This window comes from Carassius auratus, chromosome 13 (genome assembly GCF_003368295.1).
Source record: "Carassius auratus strain Wakin chromosome 13, ASM336829v1, whole genome shotgun sequence".
Taxonomy (NCBI): Eukaryota; Metazoa; Chordata; class Actinopteri; order Cypriniformes; family Cyprinidae; genus Carassius; species Carassius auratus.
In genome coordinates, this window is record NC_039255.1 from 18,668,414 (window position 1) to 18,691,478 (window position 23,065).

Here is a 23,065-nt window from a genome sequence, read left to right on the forward strand (position 1 = left end):
TTTATTTGATGGTTTCTAAATGGTTCTTAATAACGAACAAGACGTTCTGACAAAATCCCTTACAGAAAAAAACGCAGGGAAGAGATTAATTACAGTATATCATTGAAGAAGACCATTTTAATGGCCCTGAAAATAACAATAAAAACCAAAGTGAACCTAGGAATCTCCCTCTATACACGTATCCATGCCATTAATATGCACAAGATCTCCTCACATAAGACATTGTGATTACTGTCTTCTCTTCACAAACTGATAGAGCTTTTGGATGAGGACTTTAGCTCACAAAACGTCTCCATTTCAGAGTCAAGTATCTGTTGTTAATTGATTGCAAGGATGAAGGAAGCTAGTGTATTATAAACAGCCTCATGCTAATCCATATACAGCCCTTGTGTTTGAAAAGACTCTCCTGAACTGCTTCTAGAAGATTAATTTCTATTTCCCAGTAGAGGGTCTCTGCATACCCTTCAAATTAATAGCACGTTCTCCACCACTTTCATCAAGCTCATTTCTTTTCTTTTTTTTTTTTTTAAAGGGAACAATATAGCAAAGGTTCACTCATAAGCCAAGGACTTTGACAGTCCCAACAGAAGCAGATTTAATTATCCATCCTATTTTTCTTAACAAGGTGGGACCTGGAGTCCAGAAAACAATTGTTGGAAACATTTGGCTACATGCTATAGGTGTCACATGACACATTTATACTAGGGTTTAAACAATCAATTAGTCTCAAGAGGAAGTCTCAATGTACCAAAAGTTTTACATTTAATAAAATAATAAAAAAATAATAAATGATAATTTATTTTTTGTCTTTTTCTATTTATCCTTTTTCTGGAAATCAGGACCTGACAATTTCTTCAATGTTTATTAAACGGTTTGTACTCTAAAAGCTGTTTTCTCTCTCCTGTCTCTCTCTCTCTCTCTCTCTCTCTCTGAAATGAATATCCCTGTGATATGCTGTATATCAGTGGTCACCAATGTTTTTAAGCCCAGGAACCCTGACCTCAGCCTTTATGAAAGACAAGATCTACATACTGAAGCATTGACAAGAAAAGACATCCCAGTTTGTACTTCCAATTTGAGGCCTTTTATTTAGTATTTTACCTAGTGATGCACGATCATGACTGATTCAGAATCAGATCTTTTTTAAGCAAATTTATGTACTGGCTACTTGCTTTATAACAAGCAAACTGGCCTTAAACAAAAATATCTGTAGGCATTTGAAATTAGAGGCAACCACTGCATCTTAATCACAATCCAAACAAAGATGCGACACACGTTGCATGAGCAATTGTTTTTGTTTTGAATTATACTCTATATTTTCAGGATTTATAGCAAAAACAGAATGGCCTGATTTTAGCCTTTTTTTCTTTTCTTTTTTTTTGGCTACATAAAAAACTTGCATGAAACAAAAAACTGCTAGTCTAAATGAGACACAAATTCACTCTCTGACAGCAGGTGGCGCTTATGAACCAGCCGCGATATAGCGTTTTCTTTGTTACAGCTGTAAACAAAGCAGAGCTGCGCTTTATTCGGAGATAAGAGAAGTAAATGCCATTAATGCCATCAAAACTCAAGACGGTTCCTTTCAGTGCTACATTAATACAACCCCACATTTTCTTCACACTTTCTTTTACTGTTATTTTCAGGATCTACTGGGACCGCGATTCGCGGGTTGCTGACCACTGCTGTACATCATCACTATACAACATATGATCGCTGTAGTCCCTCCATTTAGAGACGGCTGAACTGATGTTGCTCTAGATTTCATATGCCGGCTGTTTCACAATCTTTCATCATGTCTGAGAAGTTGTCCCTCTGTGCTGGGAGAGCGCTCTTTGGTCTTTGAGAGGCTTTAATTCTGCATGACAGTCCCATACCATGTCCACAAAAGTACCAGGAGCACATTCATTCTGTAAAACCTACTCGATACCATTTCATATCAATACTTCAAACTGTTTCAGTATTTCAAAACTTTTATACTCAGTCAAAATAAGGATTAATTTAAAATATATATTTTTGTAACATTATAAATATCTTTACTTTATTAAATGCAACAATTTAATGCATCCTTACTGAATGCAAGTATTAATTTCCTTCAAACACATATGTTACTGATCCTAAACTATAGTGCACAACATACAGCGCCTTTAAAACTCAGCATAATTAACAACTAAACCTCATCTAAATCTCAGTTATTTTCATAATTACATTTTGTGTTTCACCACTCATCCAACTGGTTTCATCAGCTTGGACTAATGTCCGAAGGAAAAGTGCAAGTCAAATTTCTTCAAACAAAAATTCTGCATCCCGCAATGTTTTAATCATGATGCTTCTCCGAGCATCAGGAGAGTCAACACTCTTGTGTAAACAGTAGACGACAATGGCTGAAATTGTGGACATTTTAAGGAACACCCTCTGATCACAAAATTGGTCTGCCTCCAAGCCATTGTACTCCTAATGGTTTGGGGGTTTAATGAGTTTAGTGTTGAAACTTTCTCAGCATTTGTACAGCACAGGCTAGTGAGTGATTGTTTACACATGCCGCTCAGCCAAACAGCTGTTATTAGGTGGATGTTGATAGCGGCTTTTATTTAATTTTCATTTACTGGCTTGGTAGGGAGGAACACCATTAAAATGACAGATTTTTTTGATGAACTGCTGCTTTTCTAATGCATTATTCATTATAGCAGCACAATGGCAGAAGATGACAGTTTTCTGTTTTCTTTTCTTTGTTGAAGTGCTAAATTATTAACTAGTGGTTTTTGATGTGTTTAAGGAAGGTGGGCATTCTTTTTACAGCTGTTTTGGAAAGCACTATTGACGCAGGTGGTGTAACTGTTATGAACGATTGTTTTTACATTAACTGTGCATACTGTAGACTAAAGCAGTCTTGTTTTCCTAACCTTCTGCTTGGCCAAAGGATACACACACACACACCGGTTGCTTTACACCGCAGTCGTGTCTCAACTGTTGCTCACCCCAGCTTTGACAAAAATACGTTATGATGGGAAATCATTACCATCAGACTGAGGGGGCTCACTTAACCCACTGGCTTAACAAAAGTGAGCCTTAACGTACACTTTCCCTTTCCCAAATCTGACCTTTCTGTTACATCCCAGACCAGACCAGACCACCTCTTACAGGTTAAGAAACCTGGTGGACACCAGCATCCAGAACCCAAAATGTGTGACCAATAAAGGCCTGTTCAAACCAGAGATAGTAGCTATAACTATGAAGTTGACCTTTTTTTAAATGATATGAGAATAAAGAACTCCATAACAATAACTTTGTGTGAGTGCTGCTGTTTAACAAACTCTAAATCATCTCGCATTCCTGCCATCCTTCCCAGCTCTTCTTCACCTGAGCCCAACTCTCATTTTTGCAGTTTGTCTTGTTTCTAAGCTGTGACATTTCGTTAGCTATTCTTGGGTTTCCCGTGACAGAAAGGTACAACAAGCCATGGAAGCTTGGTTTAATAATCATAAAATCTCCTGTTCAAACATTTGCCCTCGTCTCATCATCAGTTTGACCTTTATCCCATCTAGCCGTGGTTTGAGCTGGTCCTGTGACCGCTGCCCTGGGGTGCAGGGACTGACAGGAGGGTCAGGAGAAACGGGGAGTGAGGAGAGTGTTTGGGGACTTACCCAGCCAGCTCCTGTTCAGATACACTGACACAAACACAGGCGGTACGGTGAAGAAGTCCACCACTGAGTTCACCTCCAACCAGAACCACAGCTTATCGTTAGCTGCTATGAACTGGAAGAATATAAAAGAAAAAAGAATATATATTTTAAAGGGGACCACATTTTGGTAAGAAAAATCAACAGTTAAAATGAATGAGCATTAGAATGAACAACTAGTAGTCAAACATTAAAGATTTTGGGAGCAAAACACAATATTAAATGTACAGAATGTGGTAAATAGATGTTAAATATGAAATTTAAATATATGTACTTACACGCAGGCCAAAGTAGAGTAAGAAGAACACGTTGAATGCCATGTCAATTTGTAATGTGAAGTCTTTGTAGAAATTCTGACAGGATTCTATAGGACTATGGAGAAAGAAAGAGAAAAAAAATGTTCATTTAATTGAAAATTTGTTTGGCCTGAAATTATTGTCCTGAAAATATGATCAATATGCAATCTTAATGGTGCTAAAACGGGCTTAATTTTCTTCATGCAAAATATTTATTTTCTTCTGATTTTTAAAGTGACATTTAACCTAGACATTTTTTTTTGTTGTTGTGAGATGCACCCTATAACACATTATATAAATATCCATAGATGCTATAAAACCCACCCTTATCAAACGCACCTTTTTTAAATATTACTTTTCAGCACCAATTTCTGGGCATTATATTCAAATATATTAATATCTTATATAGCCTACATGAAAGTCCACGTAGAGTACAATATTCATTTGTATTACAATTATACTCAAACCTCACCAACAATAATTTATTTACATTATGTGTTATCTGTACATTTGGTTATATCTATGCACATTGGTTCTGTACTCTAATATCTGTATTAAATCTAATGTTCATAGTGTTTTGAATCAGTATTTATTAACAGTTTATATTAGAATTATAATGCATTAAATAACTTTTTCTAAATATAAATCTCAAAGAATCACAGCAAGTGTTCAAAAAGGATATTATTTCTCATAGTGTTTTGAATCAGTATTTATTAACAGTTTATAACTGTTACAATTATTCACAGGAAAACAAATTAATGTAATGAATGAATTATAATGCATTAAATAACTTTTTCTAAATATAAATCTCAAAGAATCACAGCAAGTGTTCAAAAAGGATATTATTTCTCATAGTGTTTTGAATCAGTATTTATTAACAGTTTATAACTGTTACAATTATTCACAGGAAAACAAATTAATGTAATGAATGAATTATAATGCATTAAATAACTTTTTCTAAATATAAATCTCAATGAATCATAGCAAGTGTTCAAAACAGGTCTATTATTTCTCCCTCTGTTATGAGACGACAGACACAACATCAGGAATAGTCAACTGCATGCTTGAGCACTGTCTTAAAGCACTAGGTGCCTTTATCCATTAGTAAAAATATTAAAATGCATAAAAACATTGCCGATTAATTCAATACATCTGAGATGGATAAATCAATTGCTGAATGATTCAATTAATTAAGAGGCTTAATTTCATAAACCACAAGCCTTTGAGCTGAGGTTAATGTGGTGACATTATCATCGATCAAGACATAATTGACCAGACATAAATAATATAAAACTAAAGACAAAACTGCTGAAATAAGGCAACAGAAGCCCACAATGCAAGCTTAGCTCTTTTTGGCATTAATGGTCAGGAAGAGCTTTCTATCAAGTTACAATTAGCCGTGTCTCAAAATGCATGACTGTCAACATGTGTACACTGTGAAACAAAGCATCTGATCCTTGAGCTCAATGTCACTTCACACTCTGCAATTACAAGAGATCTCCTGACATGTGGCGTCCATGCAGAAAGTATCCCTGCTTCCTCCTTAATCCACCTTAAGGCTTCAATGTCATTATCCAGCGAGATCCTTGAGGTCAGCAGAGAGCATGCTGTGCCAACTTATAATGGGGTAAACAGCACTCAGGTGCCACTGAGCTTTTAACTTACACTAGGTGGCCTCAGCTCCTAATCGAGTGCCTGTGGAGGACGTACTGCAATGTCAGTGCGCACAGATCTATGCTGCCCTGAGGGACGTACACACTGGGCTATTTCTGGCCCGCTATGTGTTTTCATCATCATCTTTTACAAAGAAGTGCCACTGTGGCACTGATTCATAAAGGGCACAGAAATGAATGTGCATCCTGAAAACCGCCCTGGAATGGTTTCCCCATGTGTTTATGGGCCCAAACATCCCATTATATGATAAACAATAAACATCATTAATGGCTATCAGTGCACTAGAGCTATAAAATATAGAAAAATATATAAAACCAACTTACACCTAAAATTAAAATTGTAAAGGTTTCAACAGAGGGTTTTGTTCATATTTAATTTCTCCAATTTTAAAAATGTTACATTTAACTCTTAAAACATTTTTCAAAATGATTTATTATTATTATTTTTTTTATTTTTTTTCTGTTGATAGGATTTTCTGATTTATGGAGTGATAATGACTTTTGATAATTAAAAATACCTTCCGTAAAACCATTTGAATAAGTCAACAAAACTAAACAAGAACCTAGCTTTTTCCAATGCTCAGATTTTTGTTCCGTAAATGTATGCAAATTATCACATATTTAACTAGCTAATGCCTTCAAACATAACATTTCAGAAAACTTAATATAAAGATGTTGGCTATATATATATATATATATATATATATATATATATATATATATATATATATATATGGTATTAATTATTGATAATCCATATTCCTGTACTGTTGATGGCCATTTCCGACATGTGCAATCCAATCACAACAGACTGGGTCATGGGACCAATCAGAGCAGAGTAACATTATGCAAAGGAGGGGTTTGGAAAGATGGATATTTTATGGATATTTGAACTAATCATTTGACAGTTTTTGTGAAATAACGTAAAATTAAAGTAAGTGTTTTTTTTTACCTTGCATGCATGTAAACCTGTTGTTGGGGACTCACAAAACCAAATTCTAAACATTTCAAATAGCATAGGAGCACTTTAATACAACAGTGAATGATTTAGGCCAAGGCACCATTTCTAAAATAAGAATGATTTAGCACCTGCAAGGGCACTGGACAGCTAAAACCTCAGTCAGTGGTCTAAAAATAGCCTTTCTGTTTTAATTCCTCCCTGAGGTGCTCTCTGCATGTGATTCTAAAAGAAGAAAACACACAAAGCAATGCCCCGTGTTTTCCTCCTATTAATGAAAACAGGAGGAAGTCAAAGTTCTAAGCAGAGAAGACGAGAGACTGAAATTTGTTCAGGATCTGTGGTTGATATTTGTTCAAATAATCCACTGTTCAAGCTGGAGAAATGCACAGAGGACTTGCTAATTCTCAAAGAAGCACGTTGAATATTTTAAAGAATTTTCATCCAGTTCTATTAAGTTTACAAATACACAAATGACGCAAACCGCACTGCAAATCCAGTCTCCCACATACAGAACTCAATACGCACCAAAACGAATGGCAAGATAAAGAGAGGCATGGCATCAATGGCATCTCTTATCTGTTTATTGATGAAACGACCCTCAAAAAGAGGTCATGCTGGACTGAGCTTTTTAAACTACTTTCCTGCCCTCTATGAGAACTCTGTGTGTTTACCTTTGGAACAGAGACCCCACCAAAGCATTTTTCTCAGTGATATGTCCCTATTACTGCAAAAAGCTGCAGAGTCAGAAATTTGGCCTCCTCAGCAGAGACAGAGAGTGAAAAATTGAATAATTATTCAAAAACTAAATAATTATATGTGACCCTGGTCTTAAGTCACTGGGGTATATTTTTCGCAATAGCCAAAAAAAAAACACTGTGTGGGTCAAAATTATTGATTTTTCTTTTATGCCAAAAATCATTAGGATATTAAAGCTGCAGTAGGTAACTTTTGTAAAAATATATATTTGACATATTTATTAAACCTGTCATTATGTCCTGACAGTAGAATATGAGACAGATAATCTGTGAAAAAAATCAAGCTCCTCTGGCTCCTCCCAGTGGTCCTATTGCCATTTGCAGAAAATACATCGCTCCCGGTAAAAAACAACCAATCAGAGCTGCGATCCGTAACTTTGTGTTCAAAATTTAGAAAAATGTATGTAATAAGCGAGTACACCATGAATCCATTTTCCAAACCGTGTTTTTAGCTTGTCCTGAATCACTAGGGTGCACCTATAATAAGTGTTTATATGCGGACTATTTTAGATTGCTTCGGGTGTACCGCGGCGGAGTTACCCAGTACCTTTGTGATTCTTCATAGACATAAACAGAGAGAAGTAGTTCCGGCTACGATGTTCTTCCGCAAGATGCAAGCAGTTCTGTTTATTAACCGCTAGAGCGTCAAAAGTTACCTACCGCAGCTTTAAGTAAAGATTATGCTCCATGAAGATATTTTGTAAATTTCCTACCATAAATATATAAAAAATTAATTTTTGATTAGTAATATGCATTGCTAAGAATCAATTTGGACAACTTCAAAGGTGATTTTCTCAGTATTTTGAATTTTATTTTTTGCACTCAGATTTTCAAATGGTTGTATCTCGGCCTAAACTGTCCGATCCTAACAAACCATAAATATAGTATAAAAATAATCTATGAATTTTTTTTGATCAATGAAACAAATCATTGAATCAGATCCATGAAATGATTCACTGAACTGATTCAAATACTTAGTTTTTGCTACTGCTTAATATTAAAACACCTGTCTTAAAGGGATAGTTCACTTTTAAATTAAATTTTGGAATGTTTTAGCTTACCTCGAGGGCATCCAAAATGTAGGTGTCTTTGTTTCCGCAATTTTAATATTTTTAGGTAAACCATTGTTCACTCATATAATGCAGGTCTATGTTCACCACCTCAAAGAGCATGCACAGAGAAGTCCAAATTAAACAATTCCCCATCGTAAGTACACATTGATGGCCTAAGACACGACGTCCAAGGCCAGAGGGGCCCAATGCCATGCTGTCAATAGAGTGAGTAATGTGTTGTATTTTTATCGCAACAATTATAGGGTGCAATATAAACCAATTAATTAATTACAGCATTATATTTCAGACAGTGCACATTGGTGGCGTATTGTGTGGTAAACAGTAAACAATGAGCGACGTACACGCACAAGAGATCACTTCCGGCTCTTTCCGCGCTCGCACAGACTAAGCCAGAACTAGGGCTGGGCGATATATCTAACGATATGATCATGTGCATCTAATCAGTAAAGCTGCTTCCGTGATCACCGCTAAAATCGCTATCACCTGCTTATAATTGGAGTGGCATTTAAGAGACAGAGCCGTAGATCACTGACAAGCTATGCCATATCGCATTCATTATCGCAGATGAATCGCATTCGATAATGAACGCGATATGGCGTAGCTTGTCAGCGCGCGCACCCTCCGATCACGTAGATGTGGTTGTATATAAGAGGTAAAAACAATATAAATACTCTTTGTTTTCTCACACAAACCACTTGTTTCATGTCTTAGGCCATCAATGTGTACTTACAATGGTGAATTGTTTAATTTGGACTTCTCTGTGCATGCTTTTTGAGGTGGTGACAATAGACCTGCATTGTATGAGTGACAGACAAGAATGGTTTGACCTAAAAATATTAAAATTGAAACTACTGCGGAAACATAGACACCTACATCTTGGATGCCCTTGAGGTAAGCTAAAACATCCCAAAATTTTATTTCAAAGTGAACTATCCCTTTAATGTTTATATATGTGTAATATCGTACTATAAAAAAAAGGTAAATGACTTACAAGTCATAAGACAAGGAAATATGACTAATGACACATTCTGTAGTAGTCAAATAAAAAGAACAGTCAATTTGTCAAACACAATTTTGCTTAATATTATAGTGCCACAGAATCATTATGAATAGAGTTTGAATATTCAAATTGTAACCCAGGTCTGAGAGATCGAAAGGTTAAGAAATCTTAAGATATCAAACTAAGCCATTACAAGTGAAGCCTGATATTAAAATGAGTTCATATTTCATCATCTGCTGTAATGCATTATTAGAGCTGTATGATATTGAATTCTGATACTGAATATCAGACGCAGGCCAATGTCTCTTTCTCCTCCTCCTCTCTAAAGCACAGGCTGCTGGTGTGTGGGAGATTTTCAAACGTGGAGAGACGATGCACTAGAATTAAACAGGGTGGATTATTCATCCCTGCAATGCAGTGCCAGGATGTTTATTTCTGTGGCTTCTCAGTGTCTCCCTGCCCTTTCACAGCATAGTATCCTAAAGCTTTTCCAGGTTAATACAGTTCAGCCTAAAAGCTTTATATAGAAGCATTCATTCATCTAACCAGCTTCAAAAACAAGTAATTTTTCTGACCTTACTGCATTAATAATTCATTAAGCCATGTCTCTTTGCTCGTTAATCAGTGCTGGAATTGAGCATTCGGTACTAGGCTTTGGCATTGTGATATTTGACTGCGCTGATCACCCAAAAAGTCATAAGTGGGACACAAAATAAAGGCATCCCTTGAAGGAGAGCTTCCCCTGTTGTTGCCCTACATATTTCTTGCTTCATTGTTCAGCCCTAAAAAAAGACACTGGTCTAGAGAGGAAAGTACAGACTGTTCCCATTAAAAAATATGACAATGAAACTACAATGTTAAGAAGTTTTTAACAAAACTACAAGACAGCACAAATATATGATGTATTTTTACTTGATCCTCACAAAAATGTACTGAACTAGAGCAACAGTGGTGCTTCCCTGTGCTAAACTCACTGTCATGATGCTGTGGGTGCCAGGGCATGATTTGCTTCCTAAGGTCTTCTGAGTGCTTGATAGCCCACTGCTAGTTGGTTGCTACAATGTTTACAAGTGGTTGTTAAGGATGTTCTTGGGTGGTTAATATAGTGTTGATACGTAGTTCTAAGATTTCCGAGTTGTTCGTAGGCCCAGTATTTGCCAAGTTTTAAGTGTTTGCACACGTCTAGACAAAAAGTCACATGATTTGAGGCATCATTCAATTTCGATGCACAAACAGAGCAATGAGTTTCATGCTAAAGTTCAATACACTTGTCCCCAAGTATCTGAATGTGCAATAATAAAAGTGATGCATGCCACAGCAAACTCCACTAATAATACCAGAGTAAAAGGCACAGACTCTGTGCTAAACAATAGGTTCATTACAACTGGCTTCTTTCAACACAGCCATGCAACAAAACACTCTGTCTCCACTGAAGAGTCTTTTCACTCCACTCCTCAACGGCGGATCAGTTCAACCAAAGGAAACAGTGCCCTGGAAAGTGACTCCATACACAAAAAGAGGATTATCCAGAGAAACTCAGGGGAGGGTGGTCGTTTGCCACTAGAGTTAGCTTTGCATCCACAGTGTTGAGTGAAGAGCCCCCCTGAAAGTCAGACGTGTGCACTGAGGCGATGAACACCCCCATCCCCCCCACCACCACCACTCCTGTCTGCAGTTGCTGCTTTCACCCTTCATCAAATTTGGAGTTACCTTAGGGAGTAGCCATCAGTTCAGAATCACTCAAAATGTCCCACTTTAGATGCCTACTGATGGCTTTTTTAACGGACGATTACGTTGTCTATTTGAGAGATGCGTTGAACGTGCTGTTGTTCCCTGTTCACATGTGCGAGGGGCCAAATCAAGAGAAGACGTTTTGTTTGTTCCAGACATTCTGGAACAGTTGTGATAATTAGCAGCGTAAATGAGTCGTAAGAGTCGTCAGCGGATGATCCATTATCGGCACCATTAAAGCTGGAGTCACGCGGTACAGCAGGTCAAATGAGGAGCTTGCGAGGGTGAGAACCTGTGTGTCAGTTGCACACATCTCTCTGCTGAGGACAGCAGCAGTGAACGTATCAGCTGCCAAGACTTCGGGCAGTAACTCTAGAGCCAAATGTGATGTAGATCATTAAGAGCAGATCGCAGCACCCACCGCCACCGTCACATCCTGATCTGGAACTGAACCGGATGGGAAAGACACAGACCACTAACAAAACACTCACACACACATATGCACCAACAACTTCAAGCTTTATATCTATACCAGGGTTTTTCAGAGCTAGATGATCCAAATATGAATAGGCCTATAATACATTATTGTACAGTTTTGTGGTAAGCTAAATAAACTTGTATATTAATTAAAAAGTTTTGTATGTCCTTCAGATGCAAAGCTCTTTTCGTCTTTTTCATTTTTTTTTTTACTATAAATTTAACGATGCATGAATGAGAACATAAAGCGCAGACTCACTTGATGTTAAAATAGGTATTAATCCTAATAAGCCACAAAAAAGACTTCTATTCATTACTCACACTGACTGAAGCACACACAGAAAGATGCTTCTCTCAGACAGCATGCGATAACGCTTCGTGAATGAAGAGGTCAGGTACGCTTATTACTAACACACTGACTGTATATAAGAAGCAAATTAGGATTTTGTTAACTAAAACTCTTAGTTAATAGTTAATGTTCCATAATCAAAAGTTTTACCAAAAAAAAAAAAAAAAGTTATTTTAAATATTTAAAAACATACATAACATTACATCACATAAATAAAATACATAGGGCCTAATAATACTGTTCTCATATTTTTGTGTTTGCAAATAAATGCAGCCTTGGTCAGCATAAGAGACTACTTTCAAAAATCTTACTGTCCCCAAACTTTTGGATGCTAATGTCAATATTTTTAATGTATATACTTGCAAAATATATACAACTCTACCACCCCAGCCACTTACGCTGAAGCTCAACTCAAATGACATAGGCTTCAAATCCTATTTCACACAGGAAATATGACTCTATATAGGGGTGCAACGGTACGCAAACATCACGTTTCGGTACGTACCTCGGTTTTAAAGTGATGGTTCGGTTCATTTTCGGTACAGTAAGGGAAAGAAATGCAAACATTAAACTGCAGGTTGTTTATTACTATAAACTTTTTTTAACAATTTGTTTACTTTTTAAAAAATACTTTTTAATAAAATATATATAAAACAAAAAAAGAATAAGAAATAAAATACTGCTGCAAAGTTCTACACTAAATAAAATACTCTCATTCTCAAACCAATATCATATAATAAAATATAATTAAAAATATAAAGAAATAACTACGATTACAGTGCAGCATTACCGATCCCAGCTTATAGGCCTGCTCATATTTTAAAAAAAAATATATATATATAACTTTTCCAAAGTGTAAAGTGCAGCATCAACAGTTTCAGTTTTTAGACCTGCTCAGATTTCGTTATTGCGTTGGACCGATCGGAATTTAGAGCAAAGGTCTGTTTAAATGCCGACGGGAGCTGCATTTGAATTACAGCCATTTTTTTCCTAGTTGTAGTGATGTTCACACTCGCATGATGCCTTTTGAAAACATTAGGCCAGTGACACACTGGCATATTGCACCTGGCAAAATAGACTATGTTTGACAGGTGCAATATTTGAAAATCGATAATTATTAATTTATTTTTTAAATTGCATTTATATCTGAATATATGTCAACCTATAGACTTTCAAACATCAAAGTGTCATGAATTAATATGTATTTGTGTACAAAATGACATATAAACATATTTTCCTATTCTATTTTGCCTGGAAATGCTTCCAACACACGCGTGGTCGCGTGAAAAATAGGCGTCGGTTCTATTTCTAGCATGCACGCGCGTCTCACACAGGCAGTCTGCAAGCTCTAACCTGTTAACAATTAATTAAAAACAGACACGCCACGCAGCTGAGACGCTTGCGCCACGCATCCAGTGTGTCGCCGGCCTAGAATCAGCTGCAGGGCGGGATTTGCGCTGAACGCGGCCACTTAATATGTTCGTTTGGAAACACGACAATGAACCTATGTTCCGCATACAAAAAATTGCATTCGGTCATTCGGTACACACGTGCACCGTACCGAAAGCCATGTACCAAAATGGTCTGGTACGAATACACGTACCGTTACACCCCTAACTCCCCTACACCCCTATATGAAAACCTTCAATAATTAATAAATTGAACTGTTCCCATGTAGAAATGAAGTGAAGTGACACACACAGTCAAGTATGGTGACCCATACACAGAATCCATGCTCTGCATTTAACCCATCCAAAGTGCACACACACAGCAGTGAACACACACTGTGAACACACACCAGGAGCAGTGGGCATCATTTATGCTGTGGTGCCCGGGGAGCAGTTGGGGTTCAGTGCCTTGCTCAAGGACACCTCAGTCGTGGTATTGCCGGCTTGAGACTTGAACCCACAACCTTAGGGTTAGGAATCAAACTCTCTAACCACTAGGCCACGACTTCCCCCTTACATGAAAATATGTAAGCCAATTCACGGCATGTCGCATTATATGGAGAAAAAAGATATCAACTCACGAGAATGATATATTAACCATTCGTTTTAGTTTGTATATGAAGATGTTTTTAGAAAGGAACAATTTAATAAAAAGTAGTCAACAATTTCTTGATTCGTGGACATTACAATTTCCAGCATATCCTGAGCAGGGCTCTGTATGAATAGATGCATCAAAAAAACAACAGATTCCTAAATTTATTAGTATCGATACTTTAAAGAATGACTGTGTTACAGATTTGTAAGAGACGTATTTCATTTTGGTGTGCAACGCACGCTTCCAGTGCCCCTCTATGGACATCTGTGTTTTTTCTCCTCACGCAAGCAGCGTTTAGCTTCACTAAAATGTGTGCATAATCGCATTAAATAGCTTAAATAAGTTGTTCAGAAGAACAAAGCACAAGGTTTTCTTGCATAATTAACATTTTAATTGTTTGGTCAGACAGTTCATATATAATATTCAAATTAATCGGGGATTAAACATGGAGTTATGTTCTGTATGTTAAATATGAAAACGAGCGTATGTGCACAGCACCTATAACTGGGCTTTGTATCTGCTGATTGCTGATCGAGATTTACATGCTTGGCTCACTGACCCTGTATATTCATTCATTTCGTTCATAAACGAGATTTATCAGTTCATTCAACTCGTTGACAAATAGAAAGATCTCTCGATCTCATTCAGTGAAGGGTGTATGGGTTCACTACATTCAACAAATCACATGCTCTGTCACAATCTTGACTAACTCTTTGACAGGATGAAACAGTTCACAGAGCTGTCCACCGTGCTTGTGCGCTGCTGCGGAGGGAGGAACTTCAGTGAACGAGAAATGAGAAAATAAATTTTACTTTATTTGCGGGCTGGGGCGGGCCAAATTATTTAATAAAAGTGGGACACGCGTAACTATGATGCATGTGCGAGCAAGAGTGATACTGTGGCCACCGGTCCACGACTGGTAGAAAAAGATGACGCTCAATAAAGATGACGCTCATTATCAGTTTTCTCCTCTGAAAGAAAAGGTTGCACAAGTGACAGAATAAGTTACAATATCTGAGATATTGCTGCTAAATTTTATTTGTTTTTGTTTTTTTAACTTGAATGCCATTGTTTAAATTGATATTTATCTTTTGACATTTAATCTTCTGAGTTCAGAAACATTGTTTAATATAATTGCTGTTCTATTTTTATTCAAAGTTCAGAGTCAAGATAAATGTATTACTCTTATGTTTCTTATGATAACTGAGATAATGCTGCTAAATTGATGCTTTCTTTACCTTGAATGTCATTACTCTAATTTATTTTTTTAGATTTTGATATTTCATATTTTGTTCAAATGTTTAATATATCTGCTGTTCATATGTTCATTTATTAGTGTGTTATATGAACACTTTAAATGTTCTAAAATAGCGGGAACCTAGTCCTGCACAGGTTCGCAAATTTGGCTGAAACGGGTGAAAAATATCCAACTGTGTCGGATATGGGTGCAGGTCGGGTCGGACACAGGTGAAACACGGGTCTAAACATGGGTTCAAAACAGTCAGGTGCAAACGTAAAAATAGGCCTATGTTCCACTTTTAAAAAAATCACAACCGCACGAACAGCTGCATGAGTCATTAGTTAACAGACGTAAGAGATCAGCCAGCTGTTTTTTTTCAGATCCAAACCACTCGGTTAGAATCTGTTAACTTGAATCCACCCACACTGTAATGCTACTGAATACAGGACATTGCTGTTCTGCTAGAGACCACAGACAATAAATGTGACAGGACAGCTTAGACTACACTGTCAGTCAGTTTGCAGAACTGAAGGGACACCGATTCACTAAAACAGTATAGAGCAGCGAACCTCAACTAGACAGCCTCATGATGATTTAAAGATAACTATATTATTAATTCAATTAATTTTCATATTGTTTTTATTAAATTAAAATAATATATACCTCCTACTTCCTTCATTGTCTATCACGTCAGTTAATTTTCCAGGTTTATTTATTTATTTTTGTCATAATAGGATTATCCAGCACAATTATAGCATAAATACTGGAGGAAATATGAAAGGCCCTTTGAAAGAAGTGTTGGAAAAAAGGGCGCCTCAAAGTCAAAAAGGTTGAGAAACACTACTGTAGTTTAGATGACAGAAACACACTATATTGCTGTTGAACTGTTTCATATGTCATTAACTCAATACACTTTCCATTGCTGACTGCATGCAACAAAAAATGTGCAGCTCAAAAGAATGGCTCAAATGGAGCCAGTCGACTCAGTTGAACTGACTGGCAAATCTATAGACGGTTTCATCGGGCGCACGCGCCTGGACCTAAGTTAACTTCCGGTCTGTGTTATATCGGTCTGGCTGCGGTGCCATCTACAAACGCAGTTAAAGCCAAGGTGATGAGTAGACTGAAGTTGGGCTCAGGTGGTTGTGCGGGATGTGTTTCCCATACATTTATTTATTTTTGGAGAGATCGCCACAATTTTAAAACTGATCGATTTTCAAAAAGGCTTCGTTAAATAAACATGAGTAACGTAACATTACGTAACGTACTGCACGTTTAATAATAATAATTCCTTACATTTATGTTTAAATATCAAAACGAGGCACAGTTGTTTTTATATCGCTGTATTTCTGGCTTGCATGTCATATGCCTGATAAAGCAGCGTGTGAGCGTACCAGCTCTGCTTCGTTTACAGCTGTTACTGGGGAAACCTCTATTTCTCGCGCTTTATGTCTATGCTTTAAAACATCTCCTGCTGGCAAATAATGAATTTCATTTTCATTAAGCCCGCCTGATCCACGCAGCAAACATATTTTGTTTGTTATCAAAAAATATCTACTCTAGAGGGACTTGACTGTTGTTATTGATTCTATTTGGAGTCTACCGGAAGTTAAGTTAGGTCCACAAAAGGGCTCACGCGCATTAACGTTTGTTTATGTTGATGCCGTTGAAACCATCTATATCAATCAAACTTACAAGTTAATTCATCTTTTAAGCTGTGTTTAGACACCAGCAACTTTGTCTCTGTAATGTGAAGATCCTAGCTTTGTGGCTGTAATATTATTAGCAGACTACACGTCTAGACGTATCCTAAGAAAATGCAACCACAGATGATATATTTCTGATAAAATCCAAGATATCATTCTAATTTTTCAAGACATTATGTATCTTGTTGCTAAAAGAAAGTAATATTCTGCTGTTGGAGAGGTACTACTACTCAGTGCATTAAATAGATGAACGGCCAATCAATCTATGAAATAAACTCACTCATACTTCCAAAAATTTCTATATAAGTATTGGAAAACAACACTGTAATAAATTAAATGATTTTAAATAATAATAAAAATGTTTTAGCTCAGTATATCATTTAGAAAACACAAACAATAAAGCCTAACAAAATTATGAGGGTTTGCAAAAATAAACAGCAATGTGTAAAGTAAAAACAGCATTGTGTAGGAAACACTGAACTGAACTGACCTCATATAAATCTGTTTATCATCTATCTCACATATGCACTCAAATGAAGAAGCTGCTGACTTTAAGCTGTAACATGAAAACATGTACTGTAAATAGAGTGGCTTGCCCCTCCCACCGCTTCCTTTATTATCCTGATCGGAGCATTGTAGGAATTAAAATCTCCAATCATGCTTCTCTCTAGCATGCGTACACACAGACTGTATGTAAGACTTTATTTTCAAGACTGTACCCATGCTCATTTGAGAGCTTAGCATAGAATTAAACTGCACGTGTTGGCTTTTTACATGCTGCACTATGCCAGCACAGCAATCTGGATCTCTGACATCAAACTAATCTATGGCCTGTCCCTCTGACCTCTACTACTTTACTCTTTATTCCATTTGGTCTCTGGAACTGCCAGTCTGCTGTTAACAAAACAGAATGTATTTCTTCTATTGCTACTCATTCCGATCTCAACCTCATGTCCCTAACTGAGACTTGGATCAAACATGAAGACACTGCCACTCCCGCAGCCCTCTCCACTAATTTCCCTTTTTCCCACAGCCCTCACAAGTGGGAGGGGTGGAGTTCTCCGTGAAAATCGCTCTAAACTCAGGGCTGCAGAGAAACTCTACTGACCTCAGTGTGTATCAGTCACTCCTCTCTTCATTCTCTGCAAATGTCTTCACTGCTAAAACAACATACTACCACAACAAAATTAACAACTGTCCTGACTCTCGCACACTTTTCAAAACTTTCTCTTCTCTTCTCTGTCCTCCAGCCCCTCCTCCATCAACTTTTACAGCTGATGATTTGGCAGTTTTCTTCACAAATAATACAAGAACCATAAGTAACCAATTCCCCACACCGAAGACACTCCACTCTCAGAGACAGACGTTTACAAACTTATCCTTTCCAATCATACTACTACTTGCCCACTTGATCCTATCCCCACTCACCTCCTTGAGGCCATTTCTTAATCAGTTATAACTTACTTTTTCTTGTACAGAACAACCTCCTGGACCGCAACCAATCTGGCTTCAATAGTGGCCACTCAACTGAGACTGCCCTGCTCTCAGTTACTGAAGCCCTCGAGTGGCAAGAGCAGCTTCCGAATCCTCAGTACTCATCTTGCTGGATCTATCTGCTGCTTTTGAAACAGTTAACCACCAGATTCTCCTGTCCATCCTCAGAGAGAGGGGCATCTCTAGAACCGCACTCCTGAGCCCCTTTCACACTGCACGTCAGACCCGGCATATTGCCGGAACATTGCCGGGTCACCTTCTGTGTGAACGCAACCACATCCTGGGATTGATTCCCGCATTGAACCCGGGTCGGGAACCTAGTAACATTGCCGGGTTCAACTCGGGATGAGCGCTTTGTGAACAAAAGCCAGATCTAATGGCGTGTCAAAGTGGTGACGCGGGACTCTTTTACCGGCTGTTTGGAAGGAAGATCTACGTTTGCGACGAAAAAATATGTGCAAACTGTAATGAAGCAGAGATCAGTTTGTTCCTCACTTTCCGCGCTGACGCAGAGATCGTCTGCTTGCTTCAGTGAAAGTATAACGTGCCTAGCGTTTTCGACTCGTACATTACACGTCACGCCCTGATGTCACGTGCCATTACGGGATCTTCACGGGTTGTGTGTGAAAGCACGCACATATCCCGGGTCATCACTGGCAGAGTGAAAGTGCAAAATCTAGCGACCCGGGAACAATTGCCGGAACACTTTACCTGTGTATTTGCCGGAATGGCAGTGTGAAAGGGGCTCTGTGGTTCAAGTCCTACATCTCAGGTAGGTCCTTCAGAGTGTATTGAAGGGGTGAGGTTTCTAATTTACAACTTCTTGCTACTGGGGTTCCTCAAGGCTCTGTGTTTGGACCACTTCTCTTCTCCATTTACATGATGTCATTAGGATCTGTCCATCAGAAGCATGACTTTTCTTATCACTGCTATGCTGATGACACTCAACTCTACTTCTCATTCTAACCAGATGATCTGACGGTAGCTGTCTGAGAGACATTTATAGCTGGATGAAGGACCATCAGCTTTAGCTCAACCTTACTAAGACAGAACTGTTTGTGGTTCCAGCTAACCCATCGTTTCATCACAGCTACTCTATACAGCTGGGTTTGTTAACCATAACTTCTTACAGGACAGCCAGAAACCTAGGAGTTATGATCGATCATCAGCTAAGCTTCACAGAGCATATTGCTACAACAACCCATTCCTGCAGATTTGCCTTATACAACATTAGGAAGATTAGACCCTTCCTGTCAGAGCAAGCCACACAACTTCTATTGTAATGTTCTCTTGGCAGGAATTCCTGCATGTTCTATCAAGCTTCTGCAACTGATCCAGAATACAGCAGCCAGAATTGTCTTCAATGAGCCAAAAAAAGCTCACGTTACTACTCTCCTCATCAGGTTACACTGACTACCAGTAGCCTCACGCATCAAATTCAAGGTACTGATACTTGCCTACAAGACGAACACTGGCACTGCGACAATATACCTAAACTCACTAGTTCAAATTTATGTGCCCTCCAGAAGCTTGTGTTCTGCGTTTACTTTCACCTTGTAGTGACATCCCAAAGAGGTTAAAAATCACCCTCACAGACCTTTTCCTGGACTGTGCCCAGCTGGTGGAATGACCTCCCAATCTCAATTCGAACAGCTGAGTCTTTAGTCATTATCAAAAAACATCTAAAGACACATCTTTCTCGCCAGCACTTGACCAACTAATACTTGCACTTACCTTTTCTTTCTTTTCTGTTCTATTATATTCTCTCATTGGTCTGATTGCTACACTTGATCTCATTTCAAGATCTCATCACTTGATCTTGATTTCATTTGATCTCATTTCAAGTCGCATTGGATAAAAGTGTCTGCTAAATTATTAAATTTAAATGTAAATGTAAACTCACTGCTATATTCACAGCAAATGAGTTTGGCTTATTAAACAATCACTGGTGTAAAAGATAAGTAGAGACTGACCATCACACATATGTAAATAGTTGCGCAAAGTTCATCTTGAAAATGATGATACCTGGTTGCCTGGGCAACAGCTAACAGTACACCTTTCTCTAGGAGGCACAGGGTAGAGGGGTGGGAGGCAGAGATGCTCTGCTAAAGTAACCATGGAAACTGGCCTGCTTGGCTTTCATTGACAAAATAATCCTGACACAGAGAGGTTGAGTCTTTAAAGTCCAACATTACAGAAGAAAAAGAAAAAAAACTTGAATTATATAATGGTACCCTTAAAGGTACCAATGAATGTAGTGCTCATTAATATCATACCATTATCTATATGGGAAAATAGTACCTTAACACCGTAAACTGCCCCGCTACCATCTGTGCCTTGTACTCCTAATGATAAACTATTGGAGATTTATGCGTTTTACAGAAATATTGACCAGTGAGTATATTTTAAAACAAACTGTAGTATATCCTGCATTCTTCCAGCTTCAACCTGGTTATCAAAATTATTATTATAAGAAAAAAAATCTTTAATATTTGGAAAATTTTAGTTTTTCCCAATTAAGCAAGCACCTTTAGAGTTATATCTTTATTTACTGAAGTTAAAGCCAAATTTTCAACCCTGACACAGATCTTGGCATAATGTTAAATTAATATTATTTTTATTAAATGTTTACTGCTAGAATTAAAAAAAATGTTTTTAAAAAATGGTTTTAAAAGTATCACATTTCAGTAATAACAATCCATTTTTAAACTTCACATAAATTAGCCTAAAATAAAAGACTCCATATTTATTGTGCATTTACCATCTTGCCTTTGCCCTGCTATTTTCTGACAGTTAACCACCTCTTTGTTGAATTTTGACCCTATTTTAGAGTTAGTCCTATTTGGTGAAATTAATTGAAAGTGTCGTTATAGTGAAATGAGGCAAAGGAAATCACTTATTTATAAGATCTCATTTTTTAACATCTGTGTTTAAGGCCTTTGACTCATGTGAGAATAAATAATTCAGGCAAGAGTTGTTGAATCAGAATAAGACTCACTCTGAAGAATCTATGAAGTATATTCCCAGAGCTCCGATGCTGAGTGCAAAGACCAACACCACCTGGAGGGGCAGAGAGAAAGAAAAGAGAAAAAGGTGAAAGGATATCATTAGCGAAGGTCCACTGGGAACAGAACCACTTACAGAGAATAGTTTAATCCTGGAGCTGTTCAACAATGAGCACAACTTATTTCCAGCAAAACTACACCTGTGGATGAGACATAATAAACAGGAAAACCGGAAATGTCATAAAAATGTAAGCGATCCCACCAAATCAGGCTGTGTTCCCAAACCTAGTTGGCTGTCAACCTAAGCATTGTTTAAGGACAACGTGGGCACATCTGAACATTCAAACATGCCTGTGAAACAGTCTAGGGAAACAGCAGCTCACTGGGTTTAGAGATGCAGCTCCAGTCTCTTTTAGCCCGTTGTTTAGTAAAATTAGAGGAGATTTAAACCGTTGAGAGGCTCTTATAAAAATGACTGTCCTTCCCAAGCTTCAAATGATCCCTATTCTGTTCTCTATAAAGGTCAGCTCCTTTATTTGGATCAAGTGCAAATCAAGGTTGAAATTTTCTGCACTACAAATTTTCAGGTTTGATAGGTGGACTGGATTTGCCTAATATTAAGTTATACCAATGGTCTGCACATTTAAGATACATTTCCAATTGGTTTGCTCTTGATAACTCTTCTTCGTGGTTGGACCTTGAACAGTTGTTGTCAAAACTTCCCATTGGGGATCTGTTGTTTCTCAAATGAAATCCTTATTGGAGAACTGCAATAACCCTTTAAATGCACTCAAGGCATGGAGGGCTGTTTGTCATTTCGAGGGAACACGTAAATTAATCTCTGCTCTTACGCCAATTGTGAATAACCCAGATTTACCTCCAGGCAGTTTTGATGGGAGGTTTAAATTTGGGGTGAATCAAGGTATTAATCAGCTTATGGACTTGTTTCAATGAAGGCCTAATATCCTTTGAAAGTTTGACACAGCAGTATCAATTATTAACAGGGCTTATTTTTTTTTTATTTTTTTTTTATTTTTTACAGATTAGTAACTAAATTTTAAAAATACCTTATTATTTACTAATAGATGTCTGTCTCCTATATAAAAACTATTAGGCTACGTTCACACTGCAGGGCTTAATGCTCAATTCCAATTTTTTGAAAAAATTGGATTTTTTTGCAAGGCCGTTCACATTTCCAATTAAATGCGACCTTTTGTGATCTCTTGTGTGAACGTGAAATGACCCAGAAGTGACCCGCATGCGCAGAAAAGTACTCAATGGTGAACGACGTCACTCGTTGTTTGCGGAAGTAGCAAACATTAAACATGGATGTCAACAACAGTGTAGTCAACAGCGGAGCTCTTTTTGCAATATTAATGTTGTTTTCCCAACGGAGCCAGCACAATTACAATCTGCTCGTTTTAAGAAGAAAATTAAAAAGAAGGATGAGAGCAGGGTTTTTGGCCATGGCGTTTTGTGGAGCAGTGTTTGCAACGTCGGTACAGAGAAACGTGTGGGTGCGGAGTCGCAGCCCAGAGTGGTGGGGTACTGATGTGTGAGTGGCTCTCCTCATTCCCGCCTT

General features: G+C 37.7%; 1 protein-coding gene across 23 annotated transcripts in view; it reads right to left on the reverse strand.

Moving 5' to 3' along the window:
• LOC113112952 (calcium-activated potassium channel subunit alpha-1) overlaps nucleotides 1-23,065 on the reverse strand; it is a 248,262-nt gene that overhangs the window by 88,193 nt on the left and 137,004 nt on the right. For all 23 annotated transcript variants that reach the window (XM_026278911.1, XM_026278912.1, XM_026278915.1 and 20 more), the window contains exons 3-5: nucleotides 21,477-21,538; nucleotides 3,959-4,052; nucleotides 3,645-3,756 (exon numbers count right to left, since the gene is read on the reverse strand). In XM_026278911.1, the coding sequence (XP_026134696.1) occupies nucleotides 3,645-3,756; nucleotides 3,959-4,052; nucleotides 21,477-21,538 (268 nt within the window). The remainder of the gene's footprint in view (nucleotides 1-3,644; nucleotides 3,757-3,958; nucleotides 4,053-21,476; nucleotides 21,539-23,065) is intronic.